Here is a 22,537-nt window from a genome sequence, read left to right as displayed (position 1 = left end):
ACAAACACTAGGAAATAGCTCACATCATATTAAAAGAGATGCAATTCATTAATAAATAACTTAGTAAATAATAAGGTAACAATGCATATAATTACTTTTGAAGTGCTGCTTTAAGGGATAACTTACAGTAGTAGAATGTCTTCTTAGAAAAATGTGGATTTTTAGCTTCTTTTAAGAATATTAATGGTTTATGGGTAAATAGGAAGCAATTGTTTTAAAAATAATTTCCTGTGACTACTCTGAATGTTATATCTTCTCTACCATACTTTTATAAATGACTGATGTATGTTTATTTTTGTAGTTAAAACAGAGCCAATGAGCAGCAGTGAAATTGCTTCAACCACAGCAGACGGGTCTTTAGACAATTTCTCAGGTTCAGGTAAGGAATATTAAATTAGATTTTCACATTAGTGTTAAGCATTTTGCCTAATTTGTTTATATATGAATGTGTGTACACTGTTGCATGCTAGAGTGTATAGAAGTATGTGTGTACATATGTATATGTATATATAGAACACATTCAGTATGATGAGCCACCAGCTGCTGGTGGCTCACACCTGTAATCCTAGCTACTCAGAATGCAGAGATATGAGGATCACAGTTCAAAGCCAGCCTAGGCAGGCAAGTCTGTGAGAGTCTTATCTCTAATAGACTACTGAAAACTGGAAGTGGAACTATGGTTCAAAGTGGTAAAGTGCTAGCCTTTGAGCAAAAGAACTTGGGGACAGTGCCCAGCCATGAGTTCAAGCCCCACAGCCAACAATGACAACAAAAAAAAGTTGCTATCCTATGGAGAAGGTAAAAGGACTTTTTGGTCCCTGTACTAGAACTTCAAATCAGGATCTTGCGCTATTGCTAGACTTTTCTGGCACTCTAAACTTGAGTCCTGTCTCCAGTCCAGATGTTTGCTGGTGAATTGGAGGTAAGCATCTCACAGCCTTGTTGGCTGAGGATCCTCTGATCTCACCACCTGAGTAGCTAGAATTATAGATGTGAGCCTCCAGTGCCTGGCTTGTGCTTTTTTCATCTACTAAATTATATTTATGAGTTTCTCTTTTATTTTTTAATTTATTTTTGTTAATACTGAAAATTTGCATAGGCAATATTTTTCTCCTGGTGTCCTATAAACAGACGTACAAACACCTCTTCCCTAGCGTGTCTCATGTAAACAGAGGTCTAAATTAGACACTGCAAAACAGCATTAAATTCTTGAGTTCATTTTTTATCTTTCACATTACTAAAAATCTAACTACAGCCACAAAATATCCAAGTTTTACCTCTGTCATAATGATAATAATAAGAAAGTGATGGTGGTAATTAACTCACTGTGAGATAATTTAATTTTGTGTTACCAAGTTACCCTGATTGGACTCCTTAACTAAAAAATTATTTCCAATAGAGATGACTTAAAATACTAACATTTTTCATGTATTGGCTATGTTTATACTTTTCAGTCAGAAATGCTATACTTTTGTAAACCTGTGACTGGTAGTATAGCTCTCAGGGTCATTTTTAGTAAAAGGGATTATATTTAGATATAAAATTAAATGCAAATGGAAATTTTGATATGGTAATAAAATCAGAGCAGGAAGAAGATAACAAGGCATAGTATATCCATTTGTTCTTTTATAAGACATTTACTAGGACTTATGTCAGGCTATGTGCTTGGTGGTATTATGAATTCTCAAATAATATAATAACTGGCCCAGTTTGAGGCCTAATTAGGTTGACACAGTAGGATTTAATAATGCCATTCTTAAGACCAGCCAAGGCATGTCTTGGTGGAGACAAGAATGTGGTGCACTGATCATGGAAGTTGTCTTAGAGTAAACACTAACACTCACTTTTTTAAAAGGAGAAGGGCCAGGTATCTGATGGCTCACACCTAAAATCCTAGCTACTTAGGACACTGAGACCTGAGGATCATAGTTTGAAGTCAGCCTCAGCAGGAAAGTCCATGGGACCCAAATCTCCAATTAATCACCAAATCTTGGAGTAGAGCCATGGCTCATATGGTAGAGCACCAGCCTTGAGAGAAAAAGCTAAGGGTCAGTGACCTAGGCCCTGATTTCAAGTCTCAGGACTGGCAAGTACACACGTGCACATGCATGCGCACATGTGTACACATGGGCACACGCACACAGTAAATAAATTAAGTAATGAAGTAGTCAAGTAGGGGAAACACATGTAGATTTAAGGAATGGGACAATTGGACATTCATTGAGAGGTGACAATAGCCACAGGGCATGTGACCTGGGTAATTACTACTAGTTTAGAAGTACTAGATTAATGAATGAGTGGTGCTTCTACTTTTTCCTCTGAACTGCTCAGAATGAAAGTGGTGATAGGCTTGTGAGCCTGAATGGTAGGCAGAGACTGAAATAAATGCTAGGGAGCATGAGAAAGCCTGAAGATGCTTAGAAATACAGAAGATGTTTGACAGAAGAAACAAAGGTCCAAACAAAGTTGGAGCGATTAAATATGAGACCTTTTGTGGTAAATGCTTGTTCTCTGCAAGGGCTTCGCAACCTAGATAAAAAGATATTTGGTTTAACTCAGAGTTGAAGACATGCCAGATAGGATATGAGAGAAAGTAGAGGGAAGAAATTAAGGGCTCCCTTAGAATAATTTAAAATAATTATCCGTGTAAATAGGCTAGAAAGAGAAGATAAGGCCCCATAACTTTGCATTTTCGTATGTTGCTAGAGAATGGAAATAAATATTCCAGAAAAAAAGATGTTCCTTTATCTGAAAACTCAATAAGGTTCTATCACATTCTTCTTACAGTTCTCTGCCAGTCTCTTCCTCAGTCTTTAACTCACTACTTTTGAAGTATATTTTAGTATATGTCTTCCTATTATGCCCTATAAGAATACTCTTATTCACATTGTAGTCCCATGGCCATTATAATATTGAGTCCACTGAAGATGTCCAGTAAACATTTACTAAATCAGTGAATGAGTTGGCCAGTATGCTTGTGGCTTGAGTCATGGAATGGGGCAACAGGTACAGAATGTGGTGTTGAATTTGGTGGTTGAAGTTGGAAGCCAGCGTTGAAATCTAGATGGAATGGGAAAAGTATTATACATATAATCCAGGATAATGTTAGGGCTCATCAGGAAATGTGGCCATTGAAGTTTTTTGGTACATGCAAGTTTTTAATCCAGGAGGTGGATCCGTGATGGAAATGTTGAAGTATTCTCACGAAAGTTCAGGAAAACAGAAAACCAGAGAAGTGGCAATGAAGGTGTTGTCTGGGATTTTTGTGATATCTGGAAACTGATATGATGTTTTGCCGTTAGTTAGAACAGATATACAGGAGAAGCAGAGGGTCTTGGGAAAGAGGCCAGATGAAGGTAGTCAGATAATAAGATGAAGTGGCTGAATGTAGAAAGGATCCATTTCCCACAGATTGAATCTCTTTGTGTGACAGAGAAAAGAATTGAAAGGGCCTGGGGCATTGGATGAAGGTACAGAAAGCACAGAGACACAGGGAGATGTATCTTCTTTTACTGTCCTTTTACACTTTTCCCTCTCCAGATGGAGAGAGGGAAAATGCAAAACAGAACCAAGAATGCTTTTGGTGGAAAACAAATCATGTGTGACAAATATGGTCATATAAAGGTCATTTTAAGCCAGACACTGGGTGGCTCCTGCCTTAATCCTAGCTACTAAGGAGGCTGAGATTTGAGGATCAGTCCAGGCAGGAAAGTCTTTGAGACTCTTAGTTCCAATTGATCACCAAAAAGCAGGAAATAATTCTGTGATTCAAACAGTAGAGCACCAGTCTTGAACAAGAAAGCCAGGGGACAGTGCCCAGACCCCTGAGTTCAAGCCCCAGAACTGGTACACACAAAAAAAGTAACATGGTGATCTGATTCATTCATTCAAGTTTTTTGTTGAGCACAAACTGTGTGCCAAGCAATGTTCTTGCCAATGAGAATCTAGCAATAAAAAGTTGGAGAGAGTCCCTGCCATCTTGAAGCTTTCATTTTTGTGACAAAGGCAGATAATAATTACTCAGGTGAATGGTGAGTCTTGGTACACCTAAATCAGCCATAAAAAAGTACACATGGAAGCTGAAGAGTGAGTGGAGTTCTTATTTAAGTTGGAGGTATCTGATAAGGGGGTGACTGAACAGTGATCCTCATAAATTGAGGACATACAATTTGGTTAGATAACAAAAGGCTTGAAGTTGAGGATTCCATGGGTTGTAGCCTGTTATAATTTACAATTTTAAGATATCTCTGTTGCATGGAAAGACTGTGGGGATAAGGGTGGAAGCAAGGAACATTTCTGTGGCTCCAAAGGTAGATGGCTAGTAATTCACATTTTCCTAGAAGAGCCACTGAGGCAGGATGAAATGTGCCAGGATTCTGGTAGAGAAAAGGAAAAGAGAGAAATGGAACACACGATCACTGGCCTAGAGAGGCTCATTCAAGCATGTCCCCCTACTCTTGTATGGATAGATTTCTCTAGAGTGGTTGCTGGGCCCTTGCTCTTCATGCTTGCAATGGAGACGTAAAAGGTACATTTTCTCATTGGGGGGGGAGGGGGAGAAGGGGGGATAGGAGAAGGATTGGGATTGGGGGGGGAGGGGGGAGGCTGGGAAGGGATGTGAAGGGTAAACCAAAGGAGGAGGCTGCAATGCTTGGTAAGAAATGTACGCATTATCCTGCCCATGTAATTGTAACCCCTCTGTACAGTATGTTCACAAATAAAATTAAATTAAATTAAAAAAAGGTACATTTTCTCAATGCCTCATTGTGGGAATCAGAAGACAGTGATGGACAAGAAGTGAGAAGCTGTCAGGTTTGGGGGTGTATTTTGAAGGGAGAAGTGATGGCATTTATGATGAACAGGTATGAGAGTGTAAAGGAAAGAGAAGAGTCAAAACTGACTTCTAGACTTCTGGAAGTTGTCTAGATAGAGGTGTTCTGCCTAAGAGGGGTGTGGACATTGAGGCATGAATGAGGACTTGCCCCAACAAGGGGCAACAAAGGGAAGCTCCCAACAAGGGGAGCTTCTTCCCTTGTTAGTACAAAAAAGAAGGGAATAATTAGAAATGTGCTAAAACAGATACGGAGCTAGGAGATACTATTGCTTGTCTTTATGCACCCAAGATGTCCAGCTTGGCAGAGAAAAATGGATAAGTTGGCTGCTGTATTTACTGATATTGTTGAGGAAGGAACATTTCTTTTGCTTTAGGTTATTCTGTTCCAGGAAATTAAAATTAACTTAAATTGCTGGGTTATTGTGTCAAGAGGTGTTTTAGGTTACTAAAGGAAGACTACTTGAATTTTTGACTGAAAGCTACCCAGAAATATGGTTTGGAAAAGTCTCAGAAGAGAGAATTTATTACATGACATTGAGATGCTTATTAATTTTACGTTGCACTCAACTGACTAAACAGAAAGACCACATCAGGGGTTCTTTACACTTATTTTATAGGAAATACTGTTTCCTCCAATTAATAGTACCGAAGACTGGGTCAGGTTTATTATATATGCTGCTAAGTAACCTAAAATAAGCAAACATCTTCAATTCATTGTAGCTTTAACAAAACTACATTGCTATGACACCTAAATATCAGAGTCTTATTACACAAATATTATTTATTTGATTAGTTACCATGTACCTGGTCCTATAATATGGTAGAGAAATCAGAGGAAACCCCTGACCCCTGAAGCTCATGATTAGCACAGAAAATTAGCCTCTATATACTAAACATATTAACCATAATGCAATGTGGTGAGTGCTACATTACCAATAAATATTTGCAGTATTCCTGGGAAGCTCAGGGAAGGAAGACATGATTGTGAACAGAAAGGGATGTGTTTGTCTCTTGTGGAATAGTCCTCAGCAGAGGGAAGATGAGTACTCCAAGGCAGAATTGTATAGTACCCAAGCAACCAAAATAGACAGATATAAGAAGGCGTGACATGTCCAGGTATCTCGCAGTTTAGGGAGGCCACAGAGTACTAAATCAATGAATCTGGAATTTATCTTAAGGTAGAAAGTGAACAATCAAAAGATTGTGAACTGCAGTGAAAACAATTCACTTTAAGAAAGTAGCCTGTGGTGGCAGCAATGAGTGGGTGGTTGTCCCTGAATAGAGCAAAGGGAAAGCAGTCACATGACTACCACAGTTGTCCAGATGAGCGATAATGAGGACCTGCACAGAGCAGGTATCCTAAGAAGGATGGAACATGTAGGCAATATATGAACCAATTTCTATATTTGGGATGGGTGGATGAATGAATGAATTTCACACATCATGAAATAGAGGGAGGAAGCAAAAGAAGGATGAGGTTTCTAGTTTCAGTATAGGGGATTACAGATAGTATATTTTAATGAAAATAGTAAGATCTGGGTTCAAGTAAAAGCTTTCCCATTTATTTGCTCAAATGTGTTACTTCTTTGAACCTCAAGTTCCTTGTATGGAAAATTGGGGAAGAGAACCTTTCCTGAGAGCATTTTGTTGGACAGGTGATCATGATGCTCATCGGGCAGAGTAGTAACACAGGTGATAGAACATATTTAAGAACAATGATGATAGCAGTTTGAGACAATTAGCATTTATTATGTAAACACTTAAAAATAGAAATGTTAATCACCTTATGTTAATTGTATCATTTTGTCTTCACTGCAGTCCTAGGAGGCTAGCCATTGTCATTAGAATCATTTTGTAGGAGGGCAGACAGAGACTTAGAATAACCTGACTGAAAAGGTAGAGTTAAAATTTCAATCTGAGCTGATGTCCAATTCTGATTCCAGATCCTGTGCTTGTTTTCCATACTTGGTATGTATCAGGATATAGCGTATGGATACTCCTGAATCTCTCATGTAGTTTACACACATATGTACTTGTACTCTAAATCCAAGCCTTTCACAACATACCTCATTCTCTGTGATAAATAACCCTGACACCTTCCTTTTTTTTTTTTTTTGTAAAAGTTTCTAGGTGCACCTATTAAATAGAGGGGTTTTTTTTTGTTTTCTTTTTACTTTATATGAGCCATGCCCTGCAAGTTACAAAATATAAGTATAGAGCTAGAAAAGAATAAAAGGATTTCTGTGTCTTCTATCATCAGGAAGCATCCAATTATTTGGTTTTTAAGCAGTTTGTATATATGTATGCATATATGTATGTATGTATTTAGTATATGTATTTGGTGATGATGTTGGTGGAGCTTGAACTCTGGAACTGGGCACTATCGCTTAGGTTTTTCACTCAAGGCTAGTACTATACTACTTGAACCAAAGCGCCAGATCCAGGTAGTTAATTTGGTAGTTAATTGGAGATAAGAGTTTCATGGATTTTTCCTGTCTGGGCTGACTGAACCATGATCCTCAGATCTCAGTCTGCTGAGTGGCTAGGATTACAATTGTGAGCTACCAGTGTCCAGCAAAAGTTATTTTGTTTTATTATGATTGTCCAGGAAAGTAGATAAGTTCACTTTGCTAATTGCCTCTTTTTAGGATACCAGACATTTCAGGTGGTCTGGGCAAGAAGTACTTTCCATAGTTCAGTGTTCTAATCTCTCCCTCCTGTAGACCAGCACCTCACAATCTTACAGCTATTTGTGCATCAGTCATCCCATGTGGGGTGGCCAGAACTTGTCTGCCTGTTTCCATAGGCAGCATCCGGAATGGTGCCTGCAAACCAAGTTGTGACTGAGTATCTTCCAAAATATAGGAAACACCAGCTGGGCTGCCCATCCACCACTTTAATGTAGCTGTTAGCCATCTCTGCCAGGCTGGCAGCCAGATAGAAGGTGAAAGCCTGGCAGTTCACAAGCATAGCACTCATCTATATCTGTACTGTTCCCAGGTTAGACGGCTGTGTTTGTTTACTCTGGAAGGATTTGTCATAGGTTTTGAGATTCAGACCTAACTCTGCCACCGTCCTCCCATAACACAAGCTAGAAAAGTCAAACATGAGAGGAGCAAATGCACTGACGTAACAAGTGGGAAAAAAAATATAATACTTTGCATGAAACTTTATGCGTTTTTTTAATAGAATAAAGGTAGTTCACCATAGAGCTCTGAGGACAGTGATTAATAGAAGAAGAAAAATATAGAAGAAGAAAATGTATTGCATATTAAATTAACTGTACCCAAAGAATATGTATGTTAGGCAGGTGGAGAGTAGGGAGTTTAAGGGGGAAATACAGAACACTACAAATAGAAACACACACACATCTATATAGGTATCTACATATATATACATACACACATGCGCATACATATATACACCCAAATATAAATAAGTATGCAGCTGTATATTTGCACATACCTGTACAAAGAAAGTGTAGATTGTAGATAATCTATGTAGTTACACTGTCCTTGTATACAACAAAAGTTGAGAATTAGCATTCTAAAGCCTTGTTGGGGTTAAAGTGAGTTTTTTGCTTTTTAAACTCAGAATGAAAATGAATGAACATATCATAGGAGTTTGGTGCCCTTCTAAAACACAGTGAATCAAGTAAAACTGATTACAAGAAATTAAGTGCTGCTTGAATGCTTAAATACCTCTTGAAAGGGGAAAAAAAGCCTTTTTGCTTGAACATTGAAGTTAAACACATAAATAGAAGGCAAAGGAGCACGGATCAGCACAAGAAAAAACAGGCTTAGCTTGCAACTTGAGTAATTTAAGATAGTTATAGGAATGCATTTTTTTTTTCTAAAACACATTGCTAAATCAATGCTGGCAAATGAGGATCTCTCCTATTTCCATTCACCTAAGAGAAGATTAGACCACGTTTCTCTGTAATCCAGGCTGGGGTTTGTGCGTTCCCACTGAGCACAGACAATAGATCAGATGACCTTTCACAGTACTGCCCAACCCTGCAATTCAGCTCCATACCACCCCTTTCAGCCTGGCTTTCCAGACTGGAACCAGAACTCCTGTTTCTTCTAACGTATTGCCACTGTAAAAAACCATCTCAGTAGGCTGACAGGTATTTAAGGCTATGCCTACATTTTCTAAGAGATCATTTAAAATGAGTGCTACTCGATCCATTCCTATAGACTGTTTTTTTTTAGTTGGTAGAACATATGAAATGGCCAATTCTGTGAGCCACAAATATAGTTCTTAATATACCACTGTTTTCTATATATTTATTCAGTTTCTTGCAATACTGAATACTTTTCTTTTTTGTTGTATCAGCAATCGGGAGCAGCAGCTTCAGCCCAAGGGCAGCTCACCAGTTCTCTCCACCACAGATTTATCCTTCCAAGTAAGATGTATTTTCTCTTAGTCAATAAATAACTTTTCTGAGTAGATTTTTACCTCATTTTAAGTCATGTCTGTACCCACATGTTACATCCGAGTTTAACAAAAGTGCATTTTATAGAGGCTTACATGTATTTGTGCGTTTATTTTGAGCATCACGTGTAGATATCCTGAAGCAATTTAATGCTTTGTCTATTAGATTTGGAAGTTTTACTTTGAAGATGTACTCTCTTAACTGGAATTTGTGATGTGGTTGTTAATTGGTTGCCTTGCATGTTTCCATCTAATGCATGGGCTTTCTATTTTCTGTCATTTCTGACAAATAGCAGACCATACCCACATATTCTCCCTACCCCTTCCTCACAAACTATGGCTGCATATGGGCAAACACAGTTTACCACAGGAATGCAGCAAGCCACAGCCTACGCCACGTATCCACAGCCAGGACAGCCTTATGGAATTTCCTCCTATGGTGAGTAATTCTACCATTGTTGTGGTGCCCTGTTCTAGTGGGTGTATGCATATCTTCTAGTGGTACTTAAATCTTGGGCAATCTTTAGGAAATTGTCACCTGTTGTGTCTAGATTCTCCCTGTGATTGTTTTAGTGAGCATGAAAAAACAATTGTGAACTTTTATCTGGAGGTCAGAGGTGGTGGGCAAGTTTCATGGGTCATATGTCTCTCATTTTCCTTTTCTTCTACGTACATCTTCACTCTGAATCTTGCCATCTGAGCACTTGGCTGTGGAATCCAAAGTATTTTTTTGTACGTGTGCATATTTGTGATTAAGCTTCTGAGAATGAAGTCTTCTGGGGTAAAGATCCATTTCCTATTTATCAGATTCTTAGCTATGATTAGAGAAGTATACATGGAATTCAGCTAACTACTGCCCTAAACTTGGGGGTGATTGGATTACCAAATTTCAGCATTATCAACCATTAGGAAAAGTGATCTACATATCACCTCCTGGACTGTGCTTTGAAGAAACAAATCGGGAAACATTCAGAGCTCACATTGCTCATTTGTTCCTTCCCACCTAGAGATTATCTTTATCCTGGTGTAATTTAACTCAATTGTTTCAGGGTCAATACCTGTAAATTAAAAATAAATCTAGCCAGATCCCAAAGTTCAATTTCTAAAAAGCCTTTAGATTTCACAACACATTTTCTTCAATTGAGTTGTGATTGCAATTTTAAACAAATTGAACTGAACATAAATACATGAATTACTGGTTTTTTGTGAAGAAAAATAAAACTAATGATCAAGAAAATGCACACAAATATTTGAGAGAAAGGAATGGTAGAATAACTAATTCTGTGATTGCTAGAATAGATTTTTAAAATTTCTATTCTTACACTTCTTTTGGTGTTCTTTTGTTATAATCTTTTCTGCAGAATCTTGAAACAATCAATGTTCTTTTCAAGTGTTTCGTTAATAATTAAAAGCTAAACTACTTTATTCCTCTTAGTGCCCTGTCTTTACCTCAAGCAAATATGGGCTTAAGTAAATTTCTTAAAGAAGATATAAAACTAAAAATAAATTATGTATAGCTTCAGCTTTTAGAGTTTTATTTCAGAATTGTCAGGCGTAAAGATTATCTCCTGGGTACTTTGAAAAACAGACTTTGAAAGCAGTCTTAAGTATTTTCTAAAATTGTTAATTTCATGACTTTTACTCAAAAGTTTCATATGATAATATTAAATATGGGTCAAAATTTTCATTTTAAGCTAGTTTTTGAAATGAAAGAAGTGTTGGGTAGCTTTTATTCTACAATTTGAGTCAAGACAAATCTCCATTGCTCACCAATTCATGTGCTCATGTACTTGCAAGATGATTATCTGAAATGCAGATGGGATTTTCTGTACATATACAATAAAGCACTGCTGATCTGCCAGTGCTACCTTGGGAAGTTCTTCCTGTTACTCCCTGTATGCCCCATATTTCTCTTTGCTCTTTGACATCTACCTTGCAAGTTTCTGGGCTCTGGGATAGGGACTCTGTTCAGATCCATTACCAAACCTTGTCTGAGATGGCTGTTGAGGTAAGATGAACAGAGAGTGAGATGACAGAATCAGAACTTGTAGATTGACGATGGGGATTTTAATGTTGATAGAGAGGGATGGGAAGTTCATGAAGGGAAGGCTCAGTGTTAAGCGCTTTGATGCCAGAACATGGTGATAAATCTTCTTTCAGTAAATCTCCATCCTTAGCATCTTTCCTGTTCACATTTTTTTATTATTGTTGTGTTTGAACCTTGAGTACATAGAGATGCCCTGACGGCTTGTGCGGTTCTCTCTTTCACGGGCCAGTGCACTGAAAAATATAGCAGCATGTCTCCTTTGGCTTGTTCCTGGGGGAAGAACACAGGTTAGGCTTCTTTGGCCCAGATAGTCAAGGTCCAGATAATTGTAAAAGCCTTTCTCTAGGGACCTGTGCTTGAATTTTTACTTACACCTTAAAAAGAAAAAGGCATACTTTTCATAGTGAGAATCCATGGTCCATGGGTAAGAGTAATCCATTCTATTCTTCACTGTGTCTGTTTTAGTCTACCAGGGAAATGAATTTGCTACCTCTGGACAGTGGACATGGTAGCAAGAGTGTCTTTGACTGTTTCTCTTTCCTTGCTTTTCAACTATGCTTAGGACCAACATTCCTATCATGTACCATCTGCTAAAAGCAGATGATACTAGACATGGCTGGAGGCCAATCATCCTGCCTTCAAATGTAGAGAGGAGCCGGGAAAGTCCATTTTGGTGATACAAGGAAAGAAAGGGAGTTTCTAAAGCCATAAAACCACCTGTCTTGGGCAGGTGTCTCCAGGGATCATTTACATGTACAGGTTTTTCAGAGGTTTAGGATTGCCTGTATAGTGAGAAAAAAAAATCACAGTTTTTTAAATGTTAAGGTTGGGCTAAGCCTTAAATGTTAAGGTCATTATGAAGTATTCAGAGATTCTCCAGGAATTAATTATGAAGAGACTCTTTCTGCCAAGAGTCAAATTCTTCCACTGCCTCAGGACAATTACCTAGCTTCATTCTACTGGTGAAATTCCCCTAAAATGGAAATAAACAGTAAGACTACTGTGTATTCTAGATTTGAAAGATATCATTTATCTAGTACAAACCAAAATGATTAAAAAATGTGAATTCTTTCAGCATGGATGTCCCTCTCCACCCTCTGGGGGGATTAAATACAGTTGTTCATTTTTATGACTGTCTTTAATCATGATGCAGAGTGGAGCTGCCAAGCCCCAAATCCTGAAATTAGGATGCCAGCCAGGTACTTTGGGAGCTATTTCGGAACCACAAATACATATTTTTATATGATTGTGAAAAGCATAAATTAGTGTGTCTTCCCATACATTTAAAATAATTTTATTGGAATATTTTGAAACGAGAAGAGATAAAAAGGTTGCTGCTACCAAGTCTTTCTATTTCATTCATTCATTTATTCATTCATCCAGTGCTTCCTAGGATGTGAACTCCTGGGTCTTACATTTGCTAGGCAGGTGTTCTTATCATCCAAGTCCTTTTTTTGTTCCTTGGTTATTTATCAGAGAGGGTCTCCTGCTTTTTGCCTCAGTCCAGACTGATTTGCATCCTTTGGAGCCACACCTCCTCTTCCTGTCAATCTTTGTTGTTTGTACAATAGGACTGTCTTCAGAGTTTACTTCTTTGATATTCTACTTCTTTTGTGTTTGCCTCATGGTATGATCTAAATACACGGGAGAAGATTTTCTCTCTTGTTGCTTTGTTCTGTGTCCAGTGTTGCTTCCCCTGACTTCAAATGAATATATACCAGCATCAACAGTGTACGAAAGTAGGGGAGCAGGAGCAAGGAGAAAAATAATACGGTGAGGTTAGAGGTTCTAATTTCAGGGAAACATAAAGATTTTGGTTTAGCTTGCTAATTTTGGACTAGTCTAAGTAACATTTAATTTTGGATATTTTTCCTCTTAAAGAAGTGACTAACTTATATAATACACCAACATGAAGTATAGAAATATTTGTATTTTAGAAGTTGTAAAAATATCTATATTTTAGACAAAGTTAGGTGTGTAAAAATGAGAGAGAACCTAATGGATAGATACTCAAATGTGGATTTTTCAACATTCAGGCATAAATTAAATTGGAGTTGTACTGTAAGCTTGTGGATCCTAGAGAAGACGGGGAGTCATTTGTGTCTGCGCAGATATGGGAGCATATGTTTTTATATCTTTGCCAGCTTCTGCAAATGAACAGATAGATAAGCTGTCACTAACTGATTTAGGTACATTGTGGGCAGGCATCAAGACGGAAGGTGGACTGTCACAGTCTCAGTCATCTGGACAGACGGGATTTCTCAGCTATGGCTCAAGCTTTGGTACCCCGCAACCTGGACAGGCACCATACAGCTACCAGATGCAAGGTCTGTATATAGCTTGACGTGGAGGCTTTCCTTTGCCTTTACATAGACGGACATGTCATTTGTGAAGTAAATCTGATGTTCCCTTAGATAGTACATGCGAGACATGACACCCACTTCTATTTCACTTATGTACATGCCTGCTTTCTGGGCTGCAATGCCCATATTTATAATATCAAGGATGTGGAATGATGTATAGGTTTTTTGCTAAAAGCACCATTTTGTGTGTGTGTGTGTGTGTGTTGCTTAAGTTTTCTGTTTTTTTTTTTCTCAATTACCAACTAGAAAAAGAATGAAAAGCAAGAAAAAGGCAGCCATGTCAGGGGTTGTAGTAGTATATGCTAGAAACACCTGCATTAGATTTTGCCCTCCATCTTTCCTAAGAGTGTTGTGGTTTCTTTATTTTCATGCTGGAAGACACTAAGAATCCAGTGTATATGTATTAATTATCTAGTGAAAATCTACCAAATTTACAAAGATCACCTTTACACCTACCCAGTGAATCTTTGAGATAATTCTTTCAAGAGCCAGTCTCAGGTTCTGTTTTTGAACTTGTAGACAAAACATAATATAGGAAGTACAAATCAAATGGTGTGATAGCAAAAAGTTTGCATTGTCAAAGCTTTCTCAAGAATATGTTAGCAGATTGTTATCATGTAAATGTACTTAAAATTGCTTGAGAATAGGTCTTAAGTAATTTAGATATTCGAATATCTTTACTATAAATCAATTTGACAAGCAATATTTGACTCCTAATACTAATAAATTGTAGCTGAATTAAATTTGTTATTACTACTTTTTGACTGAAGGGAAAGTTTTCATCTTTTAAAAACAATTTTGTGCCAATCCTAGGGCTTGAACTCAGGACTTTCAGCTCTGCTTTATCTGTTCATGACTGGTGTTATGCTACTTGAGTCACACCTCCAGTTCTGACATTTTGATGATTAATTGGAAATCAGAGTCTTTTGGATTTGTCTGCCTAGGTTGGCTCCTAATCTTGATTCTTAAATCTCAGCTCCTGAATAGCTAGGATTATAGGTGTGAACCACCAGCACGTGGAAAGTTTCATCTTTTTTATATTTATTATTGTATTATTTATTATATTGATATTTATTGCTGATGAATTAGAAAGTATATAAAAGCAAAAGTAAGTACTATGGATAGATCCCATATATTTTTTTGTTCTATTATGTATTCTAGGTATTCATATTTTATGATACTGTCTTGTAACATACTATTTTCAGCAGTAACTATATTGTCTATTTTTTCACATCAGTAAGTTCTTTTCTATGGAGTCATTTTAATGGCTATATAGCATTAGATTGTATTTAATTTCCTATTATTGGGCATCTGGAGGACTACTGTGCATATCACATCTATATCTTTATTTCATTTGGAAACCATTAATGTGGAGCTCCTAGGCAAACATATTTATTTAAGAATTTCTAATATATTTTCAGAAAGAAGGACTATGCACTAGAATGCATACAGTTTTGAATAATACTTTTGAATCATTTTTGGAAAATATTTTTAAAAGAATTATTACTTTAGTAGATACAAGATTTATTTTCATATTCATTTTTTGGAACTGAGGAGATAAATTGTCTTCTCATTACAATGTTATTGCTTTTAATGTCTTACATTAATGTTCTTAATTATACTATTTTATAAATATTTTTGGCTTATCTCACTTTTTTTAAAGCTGGGTTTTGAACTCAGTGGCTTGTATTTGATAAACAAGTGCTTTACCATATGATCCAATGTCCCCTCCTGGCTACTCAAGAGGCTGAGATCTCAGGATCACAGTATGAAGTCAGCCAGTTGCAGGAAAGTCCATGAGACTTTTATCTCCACTTAACCACCAGAAAATTAGAAGTGGTTCTGCAGCTCAAGTGGTAGAGTGCTATCCTTGAGCAAAAAAGCTCAGGGGCAATGCACAGGCTCTTGAGTTCAAGCCTCACAACAGACAAAAAAAAGAAAGAAAGAAAGAAAAGAGAAGTTATTATGCATGTAGTCTTCCATCATTATCCAGGCTGGCCACAGACCATTATTTTTTTGTCTAAGCCTCCTGTGTAGATGGAATAACAAGTGCACACCACTATACTCAGCTTATTTGTTGAAATGAGGTGTCACAAATTGCTTCTCCAAGCTGGCCCTGAACTGAGATTCTGTGGATTTCTGCCTCCTGAGTAGCTAGGATTATAGACATGCTACTGTGCCTAAATGACATTTATCTATCTATCTATCTATCTATCTATCTATCTATCTATCTATCTATCTATCTATCTATCTATCTAGTGAGCCTTGAATGTACAGTTTTATGCCTGGCACTCAAGATCTCTATCACTTGAGCTCTACCATAAACCAGTTTGTTTCTATTTTGTTTCTGAAAGAGATTCTCGCTAACTTGGACTGGGTGCCTGCCTCTACTTCTCAAGCTGCTGGTATTAAAAGTATATGTCATCAAAATGCTTTATCTTCTTTTGTGGATTTTCCTTTCTTCTTTTTTTCCTTTTATTCTTCCCTACTTCCTATACATGTGTGTGTGTGTCTGTGTACACACACACACACACACACACACACACATGCACACACATATATGATGAGATATCTTAGAGTCCACATCTATACATGTAATTCATTATGTTTCATATATACCTAATATACATATAATCTGAAGGTAATTGTATATATGTTTTTAGTGCATCTGTATTTTCACTGAAATCCATTCATGAAGTCAGATGTGGGAAATTCCACTTGGAGATGTTATGTAGATATTCAAAAAACTTCAAATTTTGGAATAGATCTACTCAGGATGCATTGTACTTGGGAGTTATACTTATTTCTTATCTGACTCTCTTCCTAGATTCAAACCTTAGACATCAGTAACAATTCCTTAGAGGACTAAGTAGCTCTTAGTTATAGTAAAATGCTAGTGTAGAGTACAAATGAAAGGGGGAAAGAATCTTGCAGGAAAACAATACTTTTAAAATAAAAGAGGATGTGTATAGCAGTGTTGAATATTGCTTGAAAACTTGTCTTTTTGCATACCATGGTTGAATCACCTTTCCAAAGAGCTTTTAGAAGCCATTTTCCATATCTGAAATATTATTTCCTGTGGAGATTGGTAAGTCATTCAATTTTAGATTGAATATAATCTGACATATATATCAAGGAAGATGATAATGTGACATCCTATTAGATACCTACTTTGTTATTGTGATATGATTATGGATCATGTGGTGTACTATGCTATCAAATATACATGGAAAAAATTGGGGTACATATAATTACATTCTAAGTAATATTTACTACTTAGCTAGTAAATGCCCTGTGAAAATGACTTTGCCTTTATTGAATAATTTTGTTTGCCTAATTGTGGAATTCTTTTTTTTTTTCAGTCTTGGGGATTGAACTCTGGGCTTGGGCGCTGTGCTTGTGCTCTTCTGCTCAAGGAGAGCGCTCTACCACTTGAGCCACAGAGCCACTTCCTAATTGTAGTAGAATTCTTTTAAGCATCTCTTTAACATCTGACTTTTCAGTTTACTAATTTTGTAATGTCTAAAATTATTTTCAGAATTTGTCAAATTCTATTCTTTTTGTTGTTGGTGGTGGTGGTTGTAGATCTTGAACTCAGGGCCTGGACACTGTCCCTGGGTTTTTCTGTTCAAAGCTAGTGCTCTACCACTTAGAGTGATGGCTCCATTTCCTCAAATTCTATTCTTAATAAATGATAATAAATAATACCGTTGCTTATATCAGTTTTACTTTACAGCTAGAAAGATGGAGAGTATATATATTTTATCATCTGTGGGCATATATAGGGGCAGTTTGGAGGATGGAACTCAGGGCTTGCACTTGCTAAATATGTGCTCTTTTGTTTGATCCACACACCCAATATGTATGGTTTTTGCTCTTAGCTTGTTGTTGCTGTTGTTTTTTCTTTTGGATAGAGTCTCTGTTTTCCTTTTTTGCCCAGGCTATGCTACTCATTACTTCCACCTTGTGAGTAGATGGAAGTATAAACAGGCACCTTACTCCTGGGTTGTTTTTGAGGTAAAACCTCTTGCTATATATATAGGTGAGCCTGTCCTCAAAATCTCAGTCCTTCTCTCTTTGCCTACTGAGGAGCTGCCATGACACCTAGCCTGCTAAGAGCATTCTTGTCTAGCTTTTCCTTCAGCAATATCCTTTTAATCTTTAAAACATAAAGTATGATGATTAGTTATTCAGAGAGTTAGCCGCTGGAATTTAATATTTGGATTTCATAGTAGTAGGTTAAATAGTCTAGTAGGTCAGTCAACTCAGGTAAACTGAAGTGTGATTGGTTCAGAGGAAATGCATGAGGGCCACTTCCATGGGGCTGTGGGACTTGGAAGAATGAACTAAAGATTCAGTGATGTTTTGTAGTGTGAATCTAGAGGCTTAGTGCAAGCTGTTGGCTCTGCCCTTCCATTTATGGGCTATAGTATGAAATGTGACTTGTCCACACATTTCTGATCTCCAGTGTTGATATGGTTTCATAGATTACACTGCCTAACATTTGGTACTGTATGAACTCAATGGTCATTTTTTATTCTTGCTACTTCTTGTGATAGTGACATAATTATACCCTTGTTTTAATTATTATCATTATAGTCCAGTTTCTAGAATACTTCCAGATCAGGAAGACTATGTAAATGCTTCTATTACATCCCAGTTCCCAAAGAAGGGGTGGACATATGTGTGAATGTATATATAATATACATATATATAATATAATATATTCAAAATATATGCATAATAAAAAGATTACATATTTTTAAATAGTTTTAATAAACATGACAAAAGTAAAATAAAATAGAAGTAAAAGAACTAGATCAAATTAATATGCTCATATGGAAAGAAAATTATCCTCAACAAAAAGCACTTAATACATGATTAAAGATATATATAAAGGGAGGTAAGGAAACATGAAGAAGCAGCTAAGAGCAAAAGGAAGCAAGTCAGAAGAGCACAAAAGCTGAGTTGGCAGCAGTGGTGATGGGCATAGATGGGCAAGTGGAGCTGTGGGGACCACAGAAGGGCCATTGAGAAGGAAACAGCCCTGCATTGGTGGGAAATGAAGAAGAACCAACCAAGTCCTTAAGGCTCAGTTAAGGGCCTTACAGTAACATCTCTGCTTTGAGTCCTATGAATGAGTGGAAAATAAGGGGAGATGTCAGTCATTAAAGCATCATTGTGTGATTCATAAGATTAGGGGAAGGCTAGAGGTGTGGCTCAGTAGTAGAATGCCTGCTGAGAAAGCACAAAGCCTAGCTGGAGCACTGGTGCGCACACCTAGAATCCTAGCTCCTCAGGAGGCTGAGATCTCGAGATCATGGTTCAAAGCCAGCCCTGGCAGGAAAGTCCATGAGACTCTTACCTCCAGTTAACCACCAGAAAACCGGAAGTGGTGCTGTGGCTCAAGTGGTAGAGTGCTCAGCTTGAGCTGAAGAGTTCAGGGACAGCCAGGCCCAGAGTTCAAGCCCCATGACCAGCAAAAAGAAAAAAGAAAAAGAAAGCACAAAGCCCAGCGTTAAAACCCCAGTACCATCTAAAAGAAAGTCTGGGGACAAAGTGGCATGTGTCAACCACTGCCCATTCCTACTCAACAAAATAAAATGAGTATTTATTCAGCATTTTTCAAATGGCAAGTCTATTGAAATTATTTTTACATGTCATCATATTTAATCCTTACAGTAACTCTAAACATTGCTTTAAAAGATAAAAAAATCTGAAAACAATGAAGAATGAATTAAATTAGAAAAATCAATCAGTAATATGATCAAGGTAGGCTACTTAAAGTCAAACTGGAGAATAGTTTGAAACTCTCTGATCCTGACATGTATATACACCTAAAATACTGTACCTACCAGAGGGACTCCTAACTACCCACACACAAAAAAACAAAATGTAGATGCCTATAATATTTCTATTTTCCAAAGGGTAGACTTAACCTTTAGAATGGTGGTGCTACATCATATACACAGCTATATAGTTAGTTGTTTCCTGACTGTTCATGAAACCCTAGCAACTGCATTTAGAAAACTCTTTTCTGAACACTTTCACAGCTCTTAAAGTGCAGATTTATTCAGCAGTTCTGGACCGTTTTGCTCTGTGGAGTTTGTGAGCTAGTCACTTGGTCACCCTCATTGACTCTGCGTGGGCCCAGATTCCTCCAACTGATATTCAGAGCCTCTGTTGTGGTGGATGGGCATCAACCACACTCAAAGATGCCATTTCAAGCCAAATAAGAGTCAGATTGTCATTTTCCGTACACTAACTGGAAGCTCATGAAGTGAAGCCTCAGTGATCAGAAACTCAGATTACTTTCAGCTTTGCCGCAAGATCACTAGAACATTTTCTCTCTGTTTTAATTATTTCTTGCATACATCTAGCAAAAGATTAAAAACTTAAGTTCAACTGAGAAAGACAAAAATGTCCTCATGCACAAACATCTATGCTTGCCCCAAACGGTGAAATCTTTGCCTGTTTATTTTTGATATCTTCCCATTTCCCTCCTTTCTGGAAGATTTGTGGTGGTCTGAGGCATCCTTTCTCCACACACCTTGGACCAAACTGGTGGCAGGAGAGAGGGAGCCTGTAGATCCCTGCTCAGTAATGAAAAGGCCCTGACAACAAGAGGGAAGCAGGGTTGGTTGTGAGTGCACATGTGCACACGGACATGCATACACATAAGAAAACTATCCAGGAGTTGCTTTAGTCTCTGATTTACTGGTTATAGATGATCTCTCCATGTGTCATAAACAATCTTTAGTCTCCTTTTATGTGACAGAGACCAGTGACTTGACATCAAGATTTTAATTATAGTTTTTCAAATAGTTTTCAAGCTTTGGAGCTAACACTGAAGTGATTTCCATTTAAAACACACACAGCTTAAAGACTGAGAGTTGCAACCAGCACAGAAAGCAGGGTACTATGTCTAGAATAAGGGAGAGGGCTGGGAAAGTGGCTTAGTGGTAGAATAATGGAGAATGAAAATTTGCTTAGTAATCTGTTGAAAGTAAGGAAGCATATATTCACTTGCAAAAATATATAATTACAGTTGTGCCACTTAGCTCATTAAGCCTGAGCTTTGAGGAAAATCCAGCTCTCCGTAATAACTTAATTCTGTTTATTCTACACTACTGGAGGTAGCAACCATCTTCACTCATTTCAGTTTTGGAAGAACTGGGGTTTGGATTCAGGGCTTCATACTGGTCAGGCATGCCCTTTATCACTTGAGATATCCCTCCAATCCCTTTTTGATTTAGCTGTTTTTCAAATAGGGTCTTGTGTTTTTTCTGAGGCCACTTAGGGAAATGATTTGGACTTTAGCACAAAGAGTTTTTAGTTAATTTACTATTGTAGGCATCATAGAATTATCAGGGTGGAGGTGCAGAATGCCTCCCTGAGGGATTTATTGCCCTAGTGTAGCAGGATGTGATTGGCATTCCTGTCATTCTCCACCAAGGAAGGTGTCAGGATTTGCTGTGACAGGTGGGAAGAGCTACCCAGAAGGTCCTGTACTAAACCCAGAGGCCCTGGAAACTCTGCTCTGTTTATTTTCCTTTAGACTTCATTGCTCTCAGAGAAAAAAAAAAATAACACAAATTTAAACTCCCTGTTTGTATATAGTGTTTGTTCTACTAAAGAGATTAGGGTTGGAACCAGTGAAAAGGAACAATAAATCAGCGTGGAAGTTTGTCAAAGGGCCTGTGGAAGGAATCAAAAGTCTGAATCAGCCACGTGGCTCCTCAGGGAAGTAATACTCTACATCGTGCCCCACCCCCTTCCTTCCATCTCTTTTCTGTAGCTTTTCCTAGCTGAACAATTCTATTGGTTAGCTATTTGGAACCTCAATTGCTTAGCAGAATGTCTTGCTGCCCTTTTAAAGCTCCTTTCTGCTCAATAGAAATGATAATTTTTGAAAAGGAATCAATAAAAAAAAGATAGTATTTCAGGAAAATATATAGTAAGCCTATTTTATAACCTGCTGTAATAAAGCCTTTGAGATAAATTAAAGCTTTTGGAATAAAGAACACGATAAGGTTGGATGTTGCTGTGTTGATATTCAAACTTTCCCCTTAACAGTTTTACTAGTCTACTTGGATTTTTTTTTTTAATTTAAAAATTATGCTGTTCCTAAGACTTAAACCCAGGACCTTGAGCAAGAATTTTTTGTTCAAGGTTGATACTCTACCACTTGAGCCACACCTCTACTTGTGGCTTTTTTACTGGTTAATTTGAGATAAATGAGTCTCATGGATTTTTCTTATTGGGCTGGCTTCAAACTCTCATCTTCAGATACACATATGAGTCATCAGGCCTGACAAGTATACTCAAAATTGTTTTTTAGTTCTCCTCCTCCTCCTCCTCCTCCTCCTCTTTCTCCTTCTCCTTCTTCACCTTACATTCTAGCATCTTTGCTAAAGTGGTATCTTAAAAAATAACACTCATTGTAATTCTCTTGGCATCTTGTATTATTATTTTAAGTATTGAAGTTGTATGGAAATCTCATGCATTCCAGTGATAGTAATAATTTCTGATATATACCAATTTTCTTGTCTAGATGAGTTGTTTTTAGTTGATAAAATAACTTTATCAATAAAGATAATAGTTTGCAACCTTTTCTACCTAACTTGAGTTTCATGAAAGGGAAAAGTTCCATGGAAGGGAAAAGTCCTGATTTTCAATAAACCATCTGGCCTTGGGAAAATTGTCTCTGCAGACCACTCTGACTCTTGCCACGTGGAATGCACCTGATGACAGACACGGCCCATGGCAAGGAGGCTGGGCCAGAAAGCAAATGGACTTCTGTGAAAATACACACGGTACAGCTGGTATCTTGCTGCTGAGTAAGCACTGGAAAGC

General features: G+C 37.5%; 1 protein-coding gene across 16 annotated transcripts in view; it reads left to right on the top strand.

The window, feature by feature from the left end:
* The window catches only part of Eya1 (EYA transcriptional coactivator and phosphatase 1), a 310,160-nt gene that overhangs the window by 197,486 nt on the left and 90,137 nt on the right, over window positions 1-22,537 (top strand). For 9 of the 16 annotated variants that reach the window (XM_069990917.1, XM_069990922.1, XM_069990912.1 and 6 more), the window contains 4 exons: window positions 302-379; window positions 9,173-9,242; window positions 9,565-9,710; window positions 13,508-13,645. In XM_069990917.1, coding sequence (XP_069847018.1) covers window positions 302-379; window positions 9,173-9,242; window positions 9,565-9,710; window positions 13,508-13,645 — 432 coding nt within the window. Of the gene's footprint in view, window positions 1-301; window positions 380-9,172; window positions 9,243-9,564; window positions 9,711-13,507; window positions 13,646-22,537 lie in introns of those variants that run through there. The other 7 variants (XM_069990921.1, XM_069990915.1, XM_069990918.1 and 4 more) reach the window with 4 other exon arrangements.

Source organism: Dipodomys merriami, unplaced genomic scaffold (assembly GCF_024711535.1).
Source record: "Dipodomys merriami isolate MVZ:Mamm:240054 unplaced genomic scaffold, mDipMer1.0.p SCAF_4, whole genome shotgun sequence".
NCBI classification, from domain to species: domain Eukaryota; kingdom Metazoa; phylum Chordata; class Mammalia; order Rodentia; family Heteromyidae; genus Dipodomys; species Dipodomys merriami.
Note: the sequence above shows the minus strand (reverse complement) of the source record. Positions and strands in the feature narration are given on the sequence as shown.